Source organism: Poecilia latipinna, unplaced genomic scaffold (genome assembly GCF_001443285.1).
Source record: "Poecilia latipinna isolate Pla-1442-1.1 unplaced genomic scaffold, P_latipinna-1.0 Scaffold230, whole genome shotgun sequence".
In the NCBI taxonomy this organism is placed as follows: Eukaryota; Metazoa; Chordata; class Actinopteri; order Cyprinodontiformes; family Poeciliidae; genus Poecilia; species Poecilia latipinna.
Genome location: NW_015112846.1, coordinates 1 through 19817, shown reverse-complemented (window position 1 = coordinate 19817; position 19817 = coordinate 1). Strand labels below are relative to the sequence as shown.

Genomic DNA, 19817 nt, shown 5'->3' with positions numbered 1-19817 from the left:
TGTGGTACGGGGTTGAGGGGGTGTTTTTTCCCATTTAAACCCAAAAAATTTAAGGTTTTTTTTTTTTTTTTTTTTTTTTTTGGTCTTGTCATTAAAGTTTTCATTCCCAACAGCAGGATTACTGCATCTTTACGACAATTTGAAAGAGTCCAGTTAACAAGGACAGATATTTCTAAGCTTCTTTGCAACATCTGAGCTCATTGGAAGCACGAATATGTATTTCAAGACAACACGTCATACACGCTGCTTCCTTGTGAGACGTCAAGGTCAAGAACAGTCAACGTCCCAACAGTGAAGCATGGTGGCAGCTTCGTGCTGTGTGGGAGCTCTGCTGCAGGAGGGACTGGTGTACTTCACTAAATAGATGACATCGACAAGAAAGTGTACAATTAGGAGGTATGGAAGCAACATCTGAAGATATCAGCCAGAAAGCTACAGCTTGTGCACAAATTAATATTCAAAATAAACAATGATCCTAAACATAGAGCAAATGTAACTTGATTAACCCGAACGAGACAAAATCCCAGGAAGCTTTTGTGAAAACTTTGCGGATAGAAACCCAAATTTTTTTAAGGACAATGTTTTAAACAAAACGATAATACGTCATCCACCCAGAATTGGCTCACATCTCAGTTGAGCCAAAAGAGCAAAAATAGATATTCTTACTCATTTTAAATGACTTAAACATTTTTTTTTTTAAATATGAAATGTTTGGAGGGATGGAATGTCAGAAAGTGACAAAATATGCGTTTTTATACCGCATATGTAAATATCTGATTTTAACTGTGCATAAGCTGAATCTCTCAAAAACAAAATATTGAGGAAATGTCAGAAGATTTCTATAAAAAGACAGTAAAAGGCCATAGCAACCAATACTGTTGTGACCGTTGTGTTTTTCCAATCCAAACCGTTTTAGTAAAACTTTGTAATGGAAACCAACATGGAAGGATCAGATTTTTAATGATAATGAACAAAGAAACACTATTCTAGATTGATTTCTTGCTCCAAACTTTTTTTAATCTCCAAAGTCAAAGAAGCGCAAAGTGGCACAGTCATTTGAAAACTGCCTTTTGTGGATTCTGATGTAATTTTGTGATAATTCAGACTGAAAATGAAAAAGAAACAAAATATTAATTCTACAACCCAACGGAACAACACAGAAGTTCAAGAAAGTGGCATTAAAAGTATGTGAGATTAAAGAGGTGGTTGAATTTAAACTGTAACCTTGGAGGTAAACTCAAGACCTCTTGTTGCAGAAGTAAAAAAAAAAAAAAAAAGCAAAGTGTGCACATCCCTGCCAGCGCTGCATACTGATTGGCTCTTGCCTTTTTTTTTTTTTTTTTTAATTCTTCCAAGTGAATAGCGAGGCTAAAGGATGGACAAATGAAAAACAACATTAATGTTTTATCATCCAATCTCACTGCAGAACGAAAAGGAGCTCGAGCCGGAAGCAAAGATGGGGAGAGACGAGGCCGCAGTCAGAATGTGAAAAGCAGAGAGCATCAGAAGGCAGAAAAGAAAGGTCAGTGTAGGAGGTTTTTATGCCAGGAGGGTGCCAGAAAGCATAAAAAAAGAATACTCCCCCATCAAAGCGCTCTGAGATTATCTTAATGTATTAGTCATGGTATCAGGCTGAGCCTTTTTCTCCCTTAAAAGATCCCGCTAATAGCCTGCATTGAAAATAAACAGCAAGAGACGACGCTTCGTTTATCTTTGCATCCTTATTTAGTAATAGTCTCAGTCATCCTCGGCGGTTTGTGTGTCCTCTGGCATCGGCGAGCCTCAACTCTCCTCGTGGCTCAGGCTGAGACACACAAAACACATTAAACAGCACTTGCTCTCAATTTAGACCTGAACAATTTATCTTGCAATTTTAACCTGCAAGGAGCCCGCCGGAGGAGGGCTGATGGCCAGATAGCAATCTTTAAGGAGCTGTTTGCAATCACAAAGAGGAGGGTGTAATCACGCGCGCTCCGGCTGAGTGGATCAATCCGCCGCCTTCTTTTTCATGCCACTGAATCGCCATTGATCACACGCACATTCTGCACAGCAGCCAAACAACATTTAAACTCCCCACCCCTTTAATCTGTATTTGCTCTCTTTCGCCGAGCTCTTCAGTTCCGAGCTTAAACGACGCCCTGATCCTCTGACAGGTGACAGGTTTACATTTTATCCTTTGAGACAACTGACCTGAGTGGGTACTTCTCCCCAGGATCCCGCCCCAGATGGAAAATAAGTGGTTGAAGTGTGTGTTCCTCCTGGTCATGAGTCGTCACACCTGGAACCTCTTGGCCTGGACAGAAGTTTATACCCTGCAAAGAAAAGCAAGAAGTGTCTTTATATTTTTCACTGAAGGAGTAAAACTTTATTGTGATCTTTTAAGATGGACTTAAATGAATAGTTCTTCGGTCTTTCTGAGGGAATCATTTAAAGTTTATCTTTAGAATTTTCCTTTCACGTTTTTCCCACTTAATGTTCAGTAGTCATCATATAGGAAACAAAGAAAGTGTCAGACGTAAGAAAAATGTTTTATTTGTATTTTTAATAGATTTAGCTAGAAAGACAAGATGAAGAAACTGTGTCTTCGTGACAGGTTCCTGGCATCATTGTGCAAAAACATTATACTTGACTTTAGGAGAGTTTAATGCATAAATAAATTACAATTAGGATTTTAAAAAAAATCAGAAAATGTTCACAACCTGGAATTAAAATGAGAAACAATGAAGAAATGCCCAAATAAACTTTCATAAAAAAAAATACAATTATGCATCTTCAAAAGAACTTTTAAGATACAAAATTAGACCTACAGTTAAATCATTGGCTGGAGAGTTGCAAAAATTATCACTTGTTTTCTCAATATTTTTCTTTACTTGTGCAAGAGAACTGCTTTGATTTAACGATTGGATATTTAAATATTTAAAGTATGATAAATTCACAATCTGTACTCCATCGCTATATCCAGTAAGTTGGATGGACCTTGCTGGCTCCTTGCATTTTAACCAGATGTCAGAGCTCAGAGAGAGGTGTGGGGATAATATGACCACAAAAGGAAACAGGGGAATGAGGAAAATGCCAAAGAAAATCCCCAAAATTACCACATCACGCCTATTCATGCATCAAATGTCCCTAGATTTTATCTGCTAAACTCAAAGCAGAGCACATCAAGGAACACATGCTTAAACACCAAAAAGATGGGAGTTTTACTTTTTTTTTTTTTTTTTAGTTTTGATTAAAAACAGATCCACAGCGAGGTAATCATCTGGTTCATCCCTTTCTGAGGACAAGGCACTGAGAGCCCCTTTGCTCTCAATCAATTGATTCTCGTATGCGTCAGTCTATGATTGAGAGAAATCACTGCTCAGCCTTTAGGACCGATGAACACACATGGAAATGAGTGAATGCGATTTGTAATCAAAAGGCTTTGAGAGGATAACAAGATGATGATAGGCCGTGTCATTTACATTAGGTCTTACAGGCACATTGTGCTCGCATGATGTAGAGTTTGCACTTTTGGATTAAAAAATAAATAAATATGACATCTAACTTGTTCTGACACAAGTAAGACTTTGGTTTGATTGTATAGAACAAAATACAATGCATACACACACACACACACACAGAGTAGGGGTGCACCGATTTATCGGTGCCGATTTCCTTCATTTTGGGAGATTGGCGATCGGCCGATGTTTACACATGAAGCCGATCTTAACCACCGATCTTATCTAGCTTGGCAAAGGTCTAAGAATCAACTACTGTCCTCTTTAGCTGTTCGATGAGAAAGGTTTGACTGACAGACCGGCCCACCAAGTTATGTCTGCATGTTTACAGTTAACAATAGTCATCCCGTTATCCCATTGCCAACTCTACAACTTTCTTGCTATATTGAGCAAGATTTCAGATGAAAAAAATTGGTATCAGTCAAAATCAGAATGGGCAGGTTAGGCTTTTCAAACGATCACCGATCAGGAGGAAAACTGAAATCGGTGCACCCCTAATGCAGACGAATTTATTACATTGACTAGGATACTGCATTTTGAAAGTCACATTCATAATTGGTAAAAATAAGCGCAAAAATGGAAAAGAATGTCTTGCTGCCAGCTTGTGGTCTATATACACGAATTATAAATCCTCCAGATATCCAAGGGAATCCTTGGTTCTGCTCTAGTATAAAATATTTGACAGGAAATGGCAGATCTGCCCATTTTGGCTGCAAAACGCTCATAAATTTCAAATAAAGGTCAGCCTGTCTCAAAAGAGCAAACATAAAATCCAAGGTCAGTCTCTCAGGAGGCAGAAAAAGGAGGTTTGTGTTTTTTTATTTTTCCCTCCAAAATTCAAACCTTCGAAAAAAGAATTCAAACTTTAAGCTAACGTCTACTCGATGTTCTGCATTTGATCGTTTTCGATACTTTCAACAGACAATTACTTTTCTCTGAAAATCTGCAGCAAACTGCAAAGCGCTCCGCTGCAAACACCAGCGAGTTTTGCTTCCAGCCACCTGCTACCCTGAGCTGATTACTCATTGTTACACTGTCTATATGCAATATTGTCCTCCAATCTGTTGTGTTATTCATGGAGCGACTCTGCTGGTGCATCACAAAGGGGGTTTTGGAGTCTCTGAAACAGAAGACTTTTTTTCCTGCCTCCCCTTCATCTCCGTGCTCCTGCTCCCTGACGCCGTTCTCAGGAGGCAGGCAGAAATCGCAGCCTGATTGAGTCACACTGCAGAACCCCCCTCTCCCCCCGACCCAAGCCCCCCTCGGAGAGCTGCCCCCCTGCCTGGATGCACGAACACAAACAAACACACACTTTCTGATGAGCACTGCTAATATTGAAAAAGCATTCATCTGTAAGGTGCTGTGGCTGCCCCCCTCTGGGATCACTCATCGGAGCACCTCAAAATACATACAGAACGGAGAGAAGAAGCAAAAGTGAAGACCGATACCCCACCTACACACATGCACGCACATGTGAGCTTCTACTCATTCAGACTTGTCCTGCCTTTTGAAGCCAGCTGCTCAGAAATGCAGAGTAAAAAAAAAAAAAAAAAACAAACAAAAAAACAAAAAACAGAATCTCATCCCAGAGGAGCAGCATGAAAAGCCTGCTCTGTGTATCTGTCTGTCTCTTGTGCCAAAGATATTACAGCAAGAGCTCCATATCTCCCATGACATTAGCAGCACAGATACAGCGAGGCTACTTTCAAACTGAAGCACAGCATTCGTGACAAGATAAGATGCAGAAACCACCAAGGAGTGGAAGGGGGGTGGATTTTTATTTTTCTTTTAAGAGAAAAAGCAACACTTTGAGCATCTATTTTGGGAAAAAAAAAAAAATCTTACGAATATTGCGGATTAAGCATTCCTTCAACGGGTACCGTACCACAGCGATTGGCCTGTGGTAATTTTTAAGAAACAAAATTGTTTCTCATTAATAAAAAAAGTTTTTTCATCCACTTACGGGCATGAGTGACGTTAATTTTGGGCGTTTATTAATGCACTTGAATCATCAACTGAAGTGATTTTTAAAGAGGCGGGATCACGTATTTTCCAGGCATGTAGGGTCGTTTTACAGCACAATCAAGTAACGTCACAGGAAAATCTAATAATGTGGAGAAACAGGGGAACCCGATGACACTCAAACCACTTCAGTTGACTCTTTTAACGGAGCAGAGTAAATGATTGAGTTCCTCACAAATAAACTTCCTGCTGCTTATATCCAAGGTTTCATTCAGTCATGATCCACATCTCCTAAAACAAGGTGAACGTAGATGACTACATGAAAAATAAATAAAAATCATCGTTAGCTCTGTCGCCTCATAGGAATAAGATTCTCAGTAGGCTTTTTATGTGGAGCTCGTCTGCGCGTATGGATGGATGCGTATGGGATATCATTTTTAGTCGATACACACACACAGTTTAAGGAGCCATCCATTATAGCAACAAAGCAAAGTGGACATTTAACTTTCCCCTCGCAGAAATTCAAAACTTGCTCACTGACGCACAAACAGACGTTCACCTCTGTATGAGGAGCCACAGCGTCTTTGTGCATGTTTTCTTCGCTGCCTTTTTGCACCCCCCCCACCCCGCCTCCCACCCCCCCTGCCTCCCACATTCATACGCGGCAGCAATCGATAGGCAACTCGCAGGCAATCAGACGCCATTATTTGTGAAGTTCCACTTCAGTTCACATGAGTTGATAAAGGGGGCCGCTATTGATTCAGCGGCCCTGAAGGAGAGAGCAATTTAAGCGACCGATGGGGCATAAAACAAACTGGATCGCAGGAAAAGCATAGCCAAGGAGGGAGAGGACAGGAGGACATGTTTTTTTTTTTATTTTCTTTTTTGTTTTGTAACGGACAGAGCGGAGAGAAAGGGAGACAAAAAGGCATCATATTCTCCTGCTTCTCAGGTGGTAGATTTCCTGCTTCTCCTGACATGTTTGATCCACACTGAGTCGGCGTGACTGCGATGGCGGAAGAACAAGCAGGGGATGGTGGTATGTAAATGGTTGGGGGGAGGGAGGGGTGGCGGACAACGGGGGGGCATTTCCACCTGAGATTAAACAAACAAGTCAACTGGTTGATGAACGATGCCAGTTGGCACATGTGGGGGTTCCTCATTAATATTCATTCCTCTCTGATGTACGCAGCAGTCAATTGATGAGCCATTGTTGAGATAACATGAGCAACAAGGAAAGTGTTGGTGTGTTTCAGGAAGATTAGGAGCGACGACGAGAAGCAATGTGACAGAGCAATTTAAGAAGTACGGAGACAGAGAAGGGACAGTGCGTTGAAAGGGAGCCTCACCTCTTTGAGCTCCTCCAGCGAGTTGCTCCAGGTCCAGTAGTGCGCTTTGTACTGTCCGAGCCTCACAGCCATCATCTCGTTGCCACGGTAAAAGAAAATGGGTCTGTTGGGAAAGAAAAGGAGAAACGTAAGGTTCGATTTACACCTTCTTATACACGCTAACAAACTAGACAGAAAGACAAATATTTCTCTTTTGCATGTTTATTATGTACTATTTCCACTTTTTTCGTGCATCTTTAAGTTTATGACCCAAATGGTTATATTCTTTCTTTTAGATATGCAAAAACACAATTCAAAGTCATAGAAAGTCTTCCTCCCCGTGCAGCACAGAGGATCACCAGCAAACCATCACCTTTCTGATGGTCATGAGCAAAGACAAAGTCAGACAGAGGGAGAGTCTGGAAGAGTCCGACTGTTTTTATTCACCTGTTGTCGAGTTGGTGGGAGCCGTTCAACAGCACTGGCGTCAGGTCCAGCCCGTCCAGCGTTCGGTCATCTGGGGGGCTGATCCCGGCCAGCGCCAGGCTGGTGGTGAAGAGATCCATGACGTTGGCGGGCTGCAGACTCACCTGCACCGGGACGGAGGAAAAAGAAATCTGAGCACGAATCGACAAAACGAGGTCTGACCTGATGTTTCAGGTTGTCTTTCTAAGAATCGTAACAAATACGAGAAAAACATTTGGCCCTACTTGTCCTTTTGACAGAGGCAGCGGTTTTGAATCCAACAGAAATCAGAACAAAATCATCGCTGAAGTCTCTCATCTTTGTCTAATCTTTATTTAACTATAAAAATGTGCAACAAACATAAAAAAAACAGAAACAGTAAGAGTTTTTTAATGTGTTTAACAAACTGGAGAACACATTTTTTAGTCACTAGATTTCAATGTGGAACCGATATCCGACGGAAGAATAGAAAAGAAAATAAATCACAGCCGCCTCACTCTTCAACGCACATCTCTCATTATAATAATCTGTACACAGACACTGACGTGCACATTACAGCGTCATCCTGTTCATTTCCCAGATGAACTTTATAATTTGTCACTTGTCGACTCGGCTCTCTGGAATCAAAAAGAATTTGTGGTAACATTTTATTACCACAAAGGCATGATAGGACGCCCTCGTGAAGAAGAAGCGTTGCATTTCTTCAGTTTCCTCTCTAATCTCTACATGCTGGTTTACTATCAAAACTCCAAAGTGCATTTCCTTCCATAAATGAGTTTTTTGGAGAAGGAGGGAAAAAAAAGAGGGGGGGAAAAAAAAAGAAGGAAGAGAGGAGAGGAAGCATGGGATAGGACACGGCCCGGGCGAGCAGGCTGCCGAAGCTGGAGCGAGCTGGCGTTTTATCTCCCTCTCCCAGTCGCTGTGAAAAGCTTTATTTTATTTATAAACTTTGAACTATTTTCAGATAAAATGCCATTTTTTCGCTGTCATCCTTGATCTTCCGTTCCATTCTCTCCTGAGCGAGCCTTAGAGGGAGACGGCACGCTCACAATCAGATAGTGCTATCAGGCCCGTGCAGCTGCAGCGCCATGTGCCGTTGCGCTCCTATCGGCGGCCGGCACACATGCGGACGCACACGCGGCCGAGCGCACGCGCCTGCTCCTTCCTAAGCACTGAAATTAATTCCTCTTTTCTTCTGTATCCACAGAAGTAGCCACAGAAAAGGTTCTGCAGCGAGTTCCATGATCTATCTGCACATCCAGACACTCTCTCTGAAAGGCACAAACACCAACAGATTGAATTCTTCACTTCATTTTTTCCCCCTTTTTTCAGATCCTTGCAGAAACATCTGCCATTAAAGGAAACGGGGCGTAAAGGGGGGAGAAGCAGCACTGATATTTGGTTGCGAATAACTTGCGTAACAGAAACTCAAAGTTTCAAACTGTGAGTGGCGAGACGGATGACCCGTCTCGGTCTGTCCTGAACTCTTTTCTTCGCCTCCCCTTCCTCCCCTGTTGGCTTTGTTTGAATCGTCACTTCCTAAACTCTCGTATTTTCATTTTGTCCTTTATTTCTTTGCAGTAACGTTGCCTGTCGGAGGACGCAGCGCCTTCATCCCCATCTCCACCATCGTATGAATGCGTGTCTGCCACTGATAAGCCAACAAAAGGGATTGGGGAGCTTCGTGATGTTGCGGGGCCTGACAGCCCACCCACTTCCCCATCCCTGTTCATACAGCCACCGCCACTTATCATCCTCCTCCTCCTCCTCCTCCTCAGGGACAAGGAGAATGCTGAATCTGCATCTGCTTCGAGATCAACCCCACCTGCTCGCTCATTCCAACACACCCCCTAGAAAACTTCCTGCACACTAATTGATAAGTTTTACCTCTCTTAACTTTCCTCTTCTGACAGGGGAGATGAATCAGTGTGCCCTGATTACAAGGGACCTGTAGAAAATCCCCTTTTCACAAAGGCTTTCTTACGTGCCTCCAGCGTTTATCTCCAACAGCTTTCGGGGCTTTCACAAAGCACAGATCAGCAGAGATTTCAAAAGACTACAGAACGCGCAAGAGGCCAACCTTGTGTCTCGCTTGTCCTCCCTCCGAAGCAACAATGCAACAGCGATGAATCCAGATCTGTGGAGCACAGTAGCTCCAACAAAAGCAGCTTTGTCATCACAGCCCAGCAGAGCTTCAACATAACTCTTTCAAACCCAAATGCAACTGGATATAGATGCACACACAAATATCTGTCTGCATTGTTCTGCACAAATAGAAGGATTTATAAAGTTATCCATTTAGTAAGTCCGTCTACAAAGTCGTTCTCTGTTGCATTTTATCAACAACACAACGTCACAGGGTCAACAAAGGTACTGCAAACGCAATGGCATTCAATACGCGGCATCTTCACCAAGGCTCTTTCTCGTTTCTTCGCCAGCTACCTATTTTACTTCTTCCCTTGCTTCCTTTCCTGCAGCCCCCTCCCATCTCCCCGTTCCTTTATCCTGAACGCCTGGCATATTCAGATACTGAAGTCCTCATTACGGCTCAATCCAACCTCAGCAAACACACAAACAGATTAGCCGCTTAAGACGCTCCCAATCCCCCTCTCCCTCACTACTCCGCTGCGCTATCAGGGCCCAGCACAACCCTGTGAGATGAGCCAGGGGCAAGGCTTACTGCAGACTGCAGCCTCCGCTCGCTCCTCCACAAAATCCCTCTGCGTCACAGCCCCGTGTCACAGCTGCCCCTAATACAATTAAAAGTCATTTGCAGAACGCACAGGCTTAGGGGATCACGGTGCGGGTGGGGTGGGGTGGGCGAGGGGGCTGTGTTGGGTAATAGGAAAAGGAAAAAAAAAAAAGAAGAGAGAGAAAGAGAGAGTGGGGGCATTTATTTCAGCTAAAAATATTTGAGGGAACGGTTCAAAGAAGGGCCCGCACGCTTTGCAGCCGAAATCACAGTTCTGATAAAAGTACTGTAGTACCCACTCGAAATTAATTGTGCCAGTGGATCAGAGTGTACACATGTAAAGCCCTAAATGACACAGAATAAATCACAACACTCCAAAAAATATCAGTTATTTAAAGAAGATTAGTGAAATAATTAGTTATTCTCTCACAACCTGGTTTATAATATGCCTGCCTGCAGCTTCACGGAGAACAATTCCGCTTTCGTGGCCAGGAGATTGGGGAGCAAAAAGCATTCGCACGTTGTTTCCAGCTCTTCCCTTACGCTCACGGCTGCAGGATAGCGGGCTTTGATTTGGCAGAAAGTTGGAGGTGGGCTTACCGCGCCTCCCTTGATGTGCCCAGGCCACCAGGCGATGGCGGGCTCCCTCATGCCCCCTTCAAACGTTGTTTCCTTCCCACAGAGGAACGGCCCGTTGCTGCCACCTGAGGAACCAGAGGCGTGAAGCTGCATGAATCTCATGATGACACAAATAAGAAGGAAACGATTTAAATCTACTTCCAAGTAAAGAAATGTAGACATACTTTCTTGTGGGCCCGACATTAGAGCTGCTCCGTTGTCTGAAGTGAAGAAGACAAACGTGTTCTTCTCGATGCCCAGATTCTGCAGCAGCGACAAGATCTGACCGACGCTGTAGTCCAGCTCCATGACGGCGTCTCCGTAGCTGCAGCGCACAGGGAAACACAGTCCTCCTCACCACATGCATTCACTTGCTCTAGGAAACGAAGCTCGAGTGTGTTTGAGCATCTGTTGAAAAGTCGGCGAGGTCGTGCTTAACCTCTCAGTAACCGCACTATCAGAAAACCATGTAATTACAATACCATTCCTCAACATCGCAAAGATGGCATGGGTTACATTAACCCACTTTTTTATTTTTAATCTACCGTCATGTGCACCACGCTAACCCAGTCACAGACCACTTATTCAGACAGATATACAATTAGCATGCAGAATGAGAATGCATAACACTTGTAATATTGTACAGTAGTATTACAAAGGTAACTGTGGTTCTTCATCTTGTGCAGCTCTGCCTACCGGCCTCGCTGACTCTTCCCCAGGAAGCTTTTGGAGGCGTAGACCGGGGAGTGAGTGGCATCAGCGGCCCAGTAGAGGAAGAAGGGCTGCTTGGCTTCAGTCTGACGCCGTATGAAGTCCAGGCCCTCCTGCAGAGGTGGGAGATTTACTGTTAGTAAAACGTGCAATTCATATACTTAGCGTTGATGTTGTCGATGCATGCACCTTTTCAGATTTACAAAGTGGATAGTTGTGAATAGTACTTTGAGGCAGTCACGCAGTGAAATGTTTCTCAAGGTCAACGTTTGGATTATTTTTGTTTCAAATAAGCCAAATTAGTCATTATTTGTAAATCTATTGTTGATGTTTTATAACATCAACAATAAAAAAAAAGATTGTGTAGGTGTACAAGTTGGAGTAAATCACAGACCCAACAGAATTATGTTTATGTCATATTTACATGGATTTATTTTTATACATAAAACTGGTTAGCTGTTTAACTTTTAAAACTAACTTTCATTTACATTTTTATTAATAAACATAGGCTGGAGATTTTTGTGAAACATAACCAAAACAAACCGATTTTAGATCTTTTGGAGATGAGAAGACGAAACTGTGCAACATGAAGCTCATCTTATAAAAGAGTTATAATAATTGAAAACAACAGAAAACATGTTTTTTTTAAAAAAAAAACATTCTACGTCTATTAAGACACTTAAAGATTGCAGAATACCATGCATCAAATTTATCGTGCATTCAAACAGATTCTGTTGCAGTATGCTGCAGAAGAATTCAAAAACAAGAGTTCAAATTTCAGAACGTGCTTTTCATGTCCAAACACACTGTGCATCTGACACCACTCTCGCTTCCACAGACATGCTCCTAATGTGGAGATGAATTACACCTCTCAAGCATGCAGTGTGCCTCAGCATGCTGCTTTTGATCCTGTTATAGGAACATAATAGAGAGAGACTGATGTAGATTCATTGCAAGAGTGTGAAAAAGTCAATAATCCACCTCCACTGGAGAAAGCAGCACAACAATAAAACTGCATTTTCTAATTTGTTACAGGCAATTTGTTTCTGTGCTTTCATGTTTCGGTCAGAAACAGTCCTCCGTCATGCTGCTTTCTTTTCTTTGAACGGAAGAAAACCTGCAATTTTTTCTTTCTCGGGAAAAAAAAAAAAAAAACTTGGATGATCTGAGCCAGAAATTTTGGAAACGAGACGTCAGTAAAGCGCTCACTCACCATCAAATACATCCGAGTGAGGTTCGACTCTCCGGTCCGTAGATCAATCTTAAAGTCCTCAAAGTATCTGTGAAAACAAATGACAGCCGTCATCCCAACTAAACAAAGCCTGACCTCTTCTGCTTATTCAGTTTTACAACCTGATTTCTTTTCTCTCAATTGAGCAGAGGACCAGATGGGACTTTTAATTTCCTTCTAAAGTGACTTAAACTAGTGCGGATAATATCATTAAGACAACGAAAGTTAATTTTCGACTTGTTGATGATGTTTAGAGGAATTTTTTTTTTTTTTTTTTGGGGTGGGGGGAGAAGACATATGTGCGAAGTCTCAGCAAAGCAGAGCAGCGGGAACTGTTATGAGGCGCTACTGAAGCGTGGAGGCAGTGACAGAAATCTCTCTCTTATGCTTCACTTCCTCCAGGTGTCCTCGCGCAGAGGCGGCGCAACCTGCCGTCTCTCGAGGGCGTGTGTGTCTCTGCGAACGCACACGTGTGTGAGCGTGTGCACATTTCTGTCCAGGGCCCAGGTATGCAGCGCTGATTAAACCCACGGCTAAGCGAAAAACACGCCCGGCTGCCGGCTCCAATGACCCTGAATACACATATGGCTGTTTTGGGGAAAACAAATGGGCGGAAAATGGAATACACAGGCCCAGCTGGTACAGAGGAGGAAGTGTAGACGGGGAGGAGGGAGTCACTGAGCTCATCCAGAGGAGCAGACAAACAAAATATACAACTGAGTCAGGTGGGGAAAACACGCTTTTATTGAATTTTAGTCTCCGCGTCTGTGCCTGTGTGTGCGACGCTACCTTCCAATCATCTCAGAGTTGTTGTAGACGGGGATGTTGGGTCGGACGCTGCTGTTGTAAGGGCCGAAGTGGCAGTTTGGGGAACCGAACCATTCGTCAAAACCATGCTCCAGAGGTAGGTACTGCGGCCTGTGGCCCAGATGCCTGCATGAACACAGAAGGACAGAAGAGACAGTCAGATACTGTAAGACAAAAATGACTAATGCCTAATAATTAGGCATTAGTCATTACGAAAATGACTAATGCCTAATAATTAGGCATTAGTCATTTTCGTCAATTAATCGCATGATAAATTAAAGCAAACTCAATAATATCCATTGGCATGATTTTTCTTTTATCTCTTTTTTCCCTCTCTTTCTAAAAACTGCATGATAAAAGTCTCCAGTTAGCCCCTTTTTTTTGAAGGACAATTTTGTTTATGAAGACTTCAAAATTCACTTGATTTGTTGTTTTATTTATTTATTTTGGATATTTAAAATGTCTTCCAATTCCAGTGTTAAATATCCATTAGAATTTAAAGTTTACTGATGTTTAAGAATGTGTTATTGCATTACTATGTTGCCATTACCATTATATTACTTAAAAATGGTCTGAAAACAACAATATTATCGTTTGTCGCAATAACTGCTGGAACAATTTATATCGACCAGTAATATGCGTTATCATTACAGGCCTAATCATGTACAATGTCTCAAGACGTTGTTTGTGTTTTCAGCTTTTTATTCAAAACAGAACATGTAAGGCTTCTGCAATTTGCATAACTTCAAGATAATTAGTTGCATAATCAAAGATTAGGCAATCATCTTTGGATAGGTTGGTGACCATGTCTACATGTTTGTTATATTTTTTTCTGCATTTTGTCATAGTTGATCAGTCTCAGCCAAAATCAGGATTTTAATGTGCATTCTCTCTTTTGTTTCATCCAAAAGTGAAATGATTACAGTTGAAGAACCAAAAGAGTTTAGAATTTAGCTTGGTTCATTTTCAGACAAAACTCAGTCAATATGTTGCAAAAAAAAAGAAAGAAAGAAAGAAAAGTAAAAACAACAAGTGAGGGAGGACCAACGCATCCATTGCAAATAATACGGTTATTACAATGTTTAAAGAAAGTAGAAAATGTAGGAAATACTTCAAAACTCACCACTTGCCAACAATCTTGCTGATATAACCGTTTTTCTTTAGCATTTCAGGCAACAAAATCTCATCCTTGGAGATTCCTCCCACAATCTCCTGTGGCGTGTAAGCTACAGAAATAGAAAAAATACATAAAAGCTTTTAATCACACGCAAACACATGTGACTAAAACACAGTGGTTTGAAAAGTGTCTACACTTCACATTTGTTTCATTTCTGCTATTTTGTCACACTTAAATGTTTGAGACGTAACTCAGATTGTCTTTGTCTGACATTACATGTCGTTTGATGTTTTGAAAGGTTTAAGTGTGAGAGAAAAGGGAAAGACAGAAGAAATTGGTCACCAGGTGAACACACAGCTGGTACTTACACAATATAGCGAAAGAGGAACTTGTATGCAGCAAGAAATATTGTGAAAGCTTACCATTCCTGGCATGAGCATTAGTGGTGTAGAATCCATTCCTCACCGGCAGCCTCCCAGTGAGGAGCGCAGCTCGCGCTGTAGACAAAATTAATATTAACATTTGTAGCCCTTAATTTGAATGTTCTTATTGTCAACAAATAAATCTGTAAATGGGATTCTCACTAGTTCCTGCTCCAATGTGAACATTGCAATGAAGATTCTTAACATTCAAGATCAAAAATAGATTAAAAGACTTGAGCTAAGATCTGAATGAAAGGTGCTGCTCAGGTTAACACTGGCATTGTTCAAATTCTGAGTATTGATTCCTGTCGTCCCCAAGCCTAAGGTCACTGGGTCACCTGTATGACCCACATAATATGAATTAGTATCCTAGTCCACGTAGCTTCATACATCCTCCACTGTCCAACTCATTCAGGTGTCGGTAATGACATCGCCCTTTAACAGCAGCTTCTCGCAAAATCAAACCATTTACATGCCTGTGGTTAATCTGCATGTACTAAATTATGTCTTCATCAGACCATTCCTTCTGTTCATTAGCAATGAACCACATCTATAGTTCATTGCTAATGAACTATAGATGTTATTTCAGAAAGAGGATTTCACAAAGACAAGCAAACAATCTTCCTCACATATTAAAACAAATAAAAACACTGAGCTGGTTTGGCAGGTTTTCAGGTCTGTCACATGATAACCCCATGATGTGTTGCTCTATAAATGAAGAATGAGAAGCATTTAACTTCAAAGCAATAAAAAAATGTGCAGCACAATGGTACTATTTCTGTTCACCTGACATTACACTTGAAAAAGAAACATTTTTCACTTTCATGATTTCTATTTCTATGATATCTATTCGGTTAATCTGGAAAAACAAGCACAAATGACTCAGACACTGTATCACCATTGTTTCTGCCGACTCACATGGGGAACAAAGTGGGTTTGCGGTGTAGAAGTTTGTTAAAAGTATCCCCTGAGCTGCCATGGCATCAAGATTAGGGGTCTCTTTGGAGGGCTGACCAAGCACCCCTAAATCCCCCCAGCCCATCTATTAAAAAAAAAAAAAAGAGCAGAGGAAGTCAGCTAAATGTTTACAGGAGAAAAAACAAGAAGTCAACACAGAGTGCATAAAGATAAGTCGAAAGATGCATTCGTAGCTGGTTTGTTTAATCAGTCACAGATAAATAACTTACGTCATCCATGAGCATGATGATAATGTTTGGAGATGAACCATTTGACAGCTTTTCTGTCAAGGAACAACATATTGTTACGCTAATGAGAATTAAAGTTGGAGCACACACTACACGCATTGCTGTGCTGTAGTCATATGAGCACCAGGATCATCACGGAAGAGGATTGTTGCGTTAGCGTTCATCTGCCAGAGCAGTACGTACCCGAGGAAAGAAACGAAAGTTTAGGTCCTTAATTGTTAACTTAGGATTTTAATGCGGTTAAGTTTTAAGCTACTTTATTTAGTTGTATTGATTGGCTAACATACAACTAAATAAAGTTGTTTTGTGCTGCATTTGTTGACAGATTAATGTAATGCTGTTTTAAATTATTTAAATAAAAATACTGACAATTTATCAACATTTTAAAAAACTGTCAAATATCAATTTATAATCAAATTAAACCCTATAGCTAGCGTGAATTCAACACTCTTTGAACAGGAAACATATTTTAAAATGTGTTTTCATTAGAAGCTCGTTTTTCCCCTCAGCATTTGAATGCAACTCGTCACGTGACATTAGCTGTCAGCTCAGGGGAGGAACAAAAACATGGCGGTGTGCATAGCGGTGATCGCTAAAGAGGTACCAATTCTTGTTTAATTTCTTTGCCTGTAGGACTTTTTTACATTTTACAGGGTTTTCGTAGCGTCATTAATCGCCTGTATATGATTGTCAGCTTTGTCTTTCACCAAAATTAAGCAATCCAACAAAGCTAGTGCCTAGCATCGATAATGGCATCCTGTTACTACTTCCCACTCCTATTATGTGATACTTGAGCGATTTCTTTCTAAATACTGCTTTTAGCAGTTTCATATTTGTCTTTTGATGTTTTCCCCCCAGAACTACCCGCTGTATATACGCAGTGTACCCTCTCAAAATGAGCTGAAGTTCCACTACACAGTTCACACCTCTCTGGATGTGGTGGAAGAGAAGGTCTCAGCTGTGGGCAAATCCTTAGCAGACCAGAGGGAGCTCTACCTGGGACTGCTCTATCCAACTGAAGACTATAAAGTGTATCCTCCATTTTTAGACCTCAAATACTAGTAAAGCACTATGCCAAATAAAACGTAGATGATCGGTTAGGTTTTGTGTAGAAACGACAAATGTGTATCCTTAACTGGAAGAAACAGATATGGGTATGTGACCAACTCAAAGGTGAAATTTGTGATTGTTGTGGACTCTTCCAATACATCATTGCGGGACAATGAAATACGAAGTGTAAGTAAATTTAGTTTTTAAGTAGTTTTGACTTTTAGCTAGGAAGCGATTGTGTTAACAGAACTGGTCTTCTGGATCCTCATTTCCACTAAAGTCCTACACATCACCTTTAGCCCATGTCTATCAGGTCACTCTATTGAGCATCTTAGTTGAATGGCATTTCAGACCTGTATGCAACTTATACCAGTCATCTTTCCCAGTGCATTAATCATATTAAAGGGTTTGGTTTCTTTTTTTATATATATATATGTCAAATAGGTAACTGATATGCAGTTTGCATTTGTCTAATCTTTTTCCTGTGATTACATTTCTTCCAGATGTTTAGAAAACTGCACAACTCATTTACTGATGTAATGTGCAACCCATTCTACAATCCTGGGGACCCCATTCAGTCAAAGTAAGTTAGTGTTATACATTTACAAACATATTTCACAGGGTGGGGGACGGGGGGGAAGGCTTTGAAATGCATTTTAACATTTACCTCATTATCCAGGGCCTTCAATGGCATCGTTTCTGGAATGATGGTACAGACAGGCTGACTTCATTTCCTGTTCACCTTCTCTGTTGAGCATCCACTGTACATATGACCCTCTCTTCTGTTTACATGTTGCCTTTATTCTTGGAAAAAAAAAAAAGAATCGGTAATAAACTCAAATGCTGTTGGATACCAGTGTGTGTCTTTTACTACACTTGAGTGTTCAATTATTTTTTATTTATTCATGTAGCAAAGAGCTTGTCAGTTACACACAGAGGGGTTATACATTACAAAACAAAACCACAGTTTTTTTAAAAACAGATGCAACTTGAGGAACGTCACATGCATTCACAGCAACAAACCTATATCGCATCAACCCCAGTCAGCTTTTGTCAGATCTTGCCTAGGAGTCACACTGGTCAATCCTAGGCATCACAATACTTAAATTATGCTGGAAAGCATTTAGAGTTTAAAAATCCCTTCCAGCCAGCCAACATCTGCTAGTGCTAACGCTGCTGAGGGTAGTGCTGTCCACTCGACGCTGCCCCGAGATCCTCAGATGGTGGTGTGATGAGAAGGAGGCAGGGGTAACGTTTCGTAGTTTGTTCATGGTAGTCCATGTGACCCCACTGTCTCTTTCCCGCTGATGGTCCTCCATAGTAAGGGTGGGGGGACTGGTGCTGCGGTCTTGAAGACTGGTACCGGAATCTACCTCGGGAACTGTTCTGGTACCTGGGGGGACGGTAGCCACGGCCTCTGCCTCTGGTGTGACCTCCTCTGTGTCCACCCCTGTCCGTGGTGCTGATACCGGGCATGTTGGTTCTCTTAGGCAATACCTGAGAGTCAAGTGATAAATCTGTTAAAAGTTCAGTTCATCCTCAAAATATGTTGCACAGCATTATTCATTAACTGAATATAGCTTTTCACACTGCCCAATGAAATGCACTGTAAATGTAATGCTTATGTAGCTAGAAAGAGAAAAGTCTTAATTTGTTCACTGGATTCAAGTATTTTGGAAACATTCCAAGATTTCAATTGTTCGGAGTACATTTACCCCGTAAGGTAACAAAAACAATAAGTTCCGATTTCAAATGCCAGGAGCACCGCCTAATGCTGCATTTCAGATGGTGATGTAGGCTTTACTTTAAGCTAACTAACCCAAGACGTAGAGGAAAATGGTAAACGATGCTTGGGTTCAGGCAAACTGCAAATTCATTCTCAGGATAAACACTGCTTTAAAAAAACAGAAGTGTAAAGGAAGGCCAAAATTAACAGTTTAACCCAATCTAGCAGTATTTAAAAATATTTGCAGGCCAGACAAAAACATTTAATTGGGTCGCAGTGAAATCCAGAGGAACTTGATGTCAAGGTTATAGTAGATTTCAAGATTACCTTCATCTATGGTTCAGCAGCCAAATCCTTTCTAAGCACGCTCAAAACTTTCCCTTAAATCTTTGTGAAAATGACCATCAAATCAAACATATTACCAGGAGAAAACACTGATATTCTGAAGCATTCAGGCACCATATAGTCAAGGATAAACAAAAATTTGACCTTCCATCACTGGAGTTGCGAGACGGCTCAAAGCTATCATTAGGTTTGTACAAGCCAGCAACAATCCCTCCGAAGTCTGAGGGAAACGGATGGAAAGCCGGTGAGCATCTTTCTAAAAGCAGACGTCAGAGTTTATAGATTTACCTTAAGAACCCGTCCTCTGAACACAGTCTCATGCAAACCAATGGCACTCTGCACAGAATCTCGATCAGAGAACTCGATGTAAGCAAAGCTGTAAAAGACGAGAAGGAAAAGCAGACTGTTGCACATGGCCTGAATGTTTCCATTAATACAATAATAAAGGGTAAAGAATGGTGGATATAAAAACTAAGCTCTTTCACCCTTTGGGATGGCCCGAGAACCTGTCACACAGGATGGTAACTCTGTTTACAGGACCACAGCCATTGAAATGGATCTCCAGCTCATCTGCAGTAGCTCCATAATCTACCTGAAATTTGATCAATGGGTCAAACTAGAATAATAAAAATAAAAATAAA

General features: G+C 41.3%; 3 protein-coding genes across 3 annotated transcripts in view; 1 reads left to right on the top strand and 2 right to left on the bottom strand.

The window, feature by feature from the left end:
- LOC106947220 (N-acetylgalactosamine-6-sulfatase) overlaps positions 1-16231 on the bottom strand; it is a 24586-nt gene extending 8355 nt beyond the window's left edge. Inside the window, exons 1-12 of the mRNA XM_015032075.1 lie at positions 16038-16231; positions 15769-15892; positions 14851-14925; positions 14435-14537; positions 13294-13437; positions 12487-12553; positions 11259-11386; positions 10748-10887; positions 10545-10648; positions 7235-7377; positions 6809-6911; positions 2191-2312 (exon numbers count right to left, since the gene is read on the bottom strand). Coding sequence (XP_014887561.1) covers positions 2191-2312; positions 6809-6911; positions 7235-7377; positions 10545-10648; positions 10748-10887; positions 11259-11386; positions 12487-12553; positions 13294-13437; positions 14435-14537; positions 14851-14925; positions 15769-15892; positions 16038-16154 — 1370 coding nt within the window. The 5' untranslated portion in view covers positions 16155-16231. The remainder of the gene's footprint in view (positions 1-2190; positions 2313-6808; positions 6912-7234; positions 7378-10544; positions 10649-10747; positions 10888-11258; positions 11387-12486; positions 12554-13293; positions 13438-14434; positions 14538-14850; positions 14926-15768; positions 15893-16037) is intronic.
- Positions 16232-16546: 315 nt separating this feature from the next.
- On the top strand, positions 16547-17956 carry LOC106947221 (trafficking protein particle complex subunit 2-like protein). The gene is made up of 5 exons (XM_015032076.1): positions 16547-16655; positions 16914-17086; positions 17204-17291; positions 17609-17688; positions 17785-17956. The coding sequence occupies exons 1-5, from the start codon at positions 16623-16625 to the stop codon at positions 17828-17830; spliced, it is 420 nt and encodes a 139-aa protein (XP_014887562.1). The 5' UTR covers positions 16547-16622; the 3' UTR covers positions 17831-17956.
- Positions 17957-17981: 25 nt separating this feature from the next.
- LOC106947218 (embryonic polyadenylate-binding protein 2-B-like) lies at positions 17982-19774 on the bottom strand (the record flags this gene model as incomplete). The annotated part of the gene is made up of 3 exons (XM_015032074.1): positions 17982-18602; positions 19465-19552; positions 19662-19774. Coding segments are annotated over 3 exons (531 nt in total), but the record flags the coding sequence as incomplete, so codon positions are not given.
- Positions 19775-19817: the final 43 nt, after the last annotated feature.